General features: G+C 65.9%; 1 protein-coding gene across 1 annotated transcript in view; it reads left to right on the forward strand.

The window, feature by feature from the left end:
• The window catches only part of GPR97 (G protein-coupled receptor 97), a 5,396-nt gene that overhangs the window by 882 nt on the left and 3,219 nt on the right, over positions 1 to 1,295 (forward strand). Inside the window, exons 2-5 of the mRNA XM_009318863.1 lie at positions 4 to 203; positions 766 to 906; positions 992 to 1,114; positions 1,198 to 1,242. Of these exons, the coding sequence (XP_009317138.1) occupies positions 4 to 203; positions 766 to 906; positions 992 to 1,114; positions 1,198 to 1,242 (509 nt within the window). The remainder of the gene's footprint in view (positions 1 to 3; positions 204 to 765; positions 907 to 991; positions 1,115 to 1,197; positions 1,243 to 1,295) is intronic.

The raw sequence follows: 1,295 nt of genomic DNA on the forward strand, positions 1-1,295 counted from the left end.
CAGGTAGCGGGCAGGTGTGGTTGGGGCGGGGTTTGGGGGCTCGGCCCCCCACGTCCACCGGTCCCACAGCCCTCCTGCCCTGCAGGCTGCTGCAGTCGGCGGGGCCGGCGCTGCGCAGCGGGCTGGCTGGGCTGAAGGTGCTGCTCCTGAACGTCAGCAGGGCTGTCACTCACGATGTCCTCATCGCCTTTTCCCCCACGGAGGTGAGATGCACCCCTCTCCCTCAGTCAGAAGGTCCCGTGCCTTCCAAGCATCCCTCGGCCCCTGCCCCCGGGGCTTGGCATGCCATGGCGTGCTCTTCCTCCACCCTGCTCCATGGCTGCATCATGGACCCACGCCAGCTTTAGCATCCCTTGGCAAGGAGTCACGTGAAATGGTGCTTGGGAGGGAAGAGCCCTTCCTAAGGAGCCGTCCCAGCAGCAGGAGGGTAGTCAGGTGGAGTGGGAGGAAGAGGAGGAACGCGTGGGACCTTGCGTCTCCTGCTCACCCCCAGGCTCTCCCACTCTCTGGATGTCCCAGGGGACCACGTCCCATGGGATGATGGTGGCTTGGGGCTCTCCTGGGAGCTGCTCCCAGCTCTGCCCCTTTGCTGCTGGGTGCTGGGGATAAGGTTCTCCCGTTCTGCCCTCGGGGCTCCTGCTGATGTTGCTGAGCAAAACCCATCCGGGCAGGGCTGAATTTGTGCCTGGAGCAAGGTTGGTGTGTCCCAAGCAGAGACGTGACGCTGCCAGCAAGCAACCCCCCCACCGCTGTTCTCCGCTGCAGGGCCCTAGGATGCTGAACGTAACGGGGAAGGGGAAGGCAGGCAAAATCCAGCTCCCCAGGGAGATATTCCGGTCCCTGAGCAGCCAGACAGTGCGCATGGTGGTGACGGTCCTCAACATCCAGCGGCTTGGCATGTTCGAGGTACGAGCTGGCATTGCTGGCATCCCTCTGGCCACCGGCACTCGCTACCTGCCGGCTCGGCTCAGGCAGCGTTGACCCCACGCAGGAGGTCAACCAGACAGGGCAGGTCCTGGACGACACCGTGGTGGGCATCACGGTGGGAGAGACGAGCATCTCCGGGCTGCAGGACCCCGTGCAGCTCACCTTCGCCCACGGGCAGCTGCCCCATGTAAGTCAGCTGTGCCCTGCCTCCACCTCTCCTCTGGTGTCCCTCACCGTGGCGTCGGCTGACGCTGCTCTCCCCCCTTGCAGGGCGTCACCCCGCAATGCGTCTTCTGGGATCCCAGCAAAGGTATGGTCCTTGGCAGGGCCAGGCGCGGGGGCAGGCGGGGGGGCCGGGGCCCGCGCCC

Source organism: Pygoscelis adeliae, unplaced genomic scaffold (assembly GCF_000699105.1).
Source record: "Pygoscelis adeliae isolate BGI_AS28 unplaced genomic scaffold, ASM69910v1 Scaffold622, whole genome shotgun sequence".
Classification (NCBI taxonomy): domain Eukaryota; kingdom Metazoa; phylum Chordata; class Aves; order Sphenisciformes; family Spheniscidae; genus Pygoscelis; species Pygoscelis adeliae.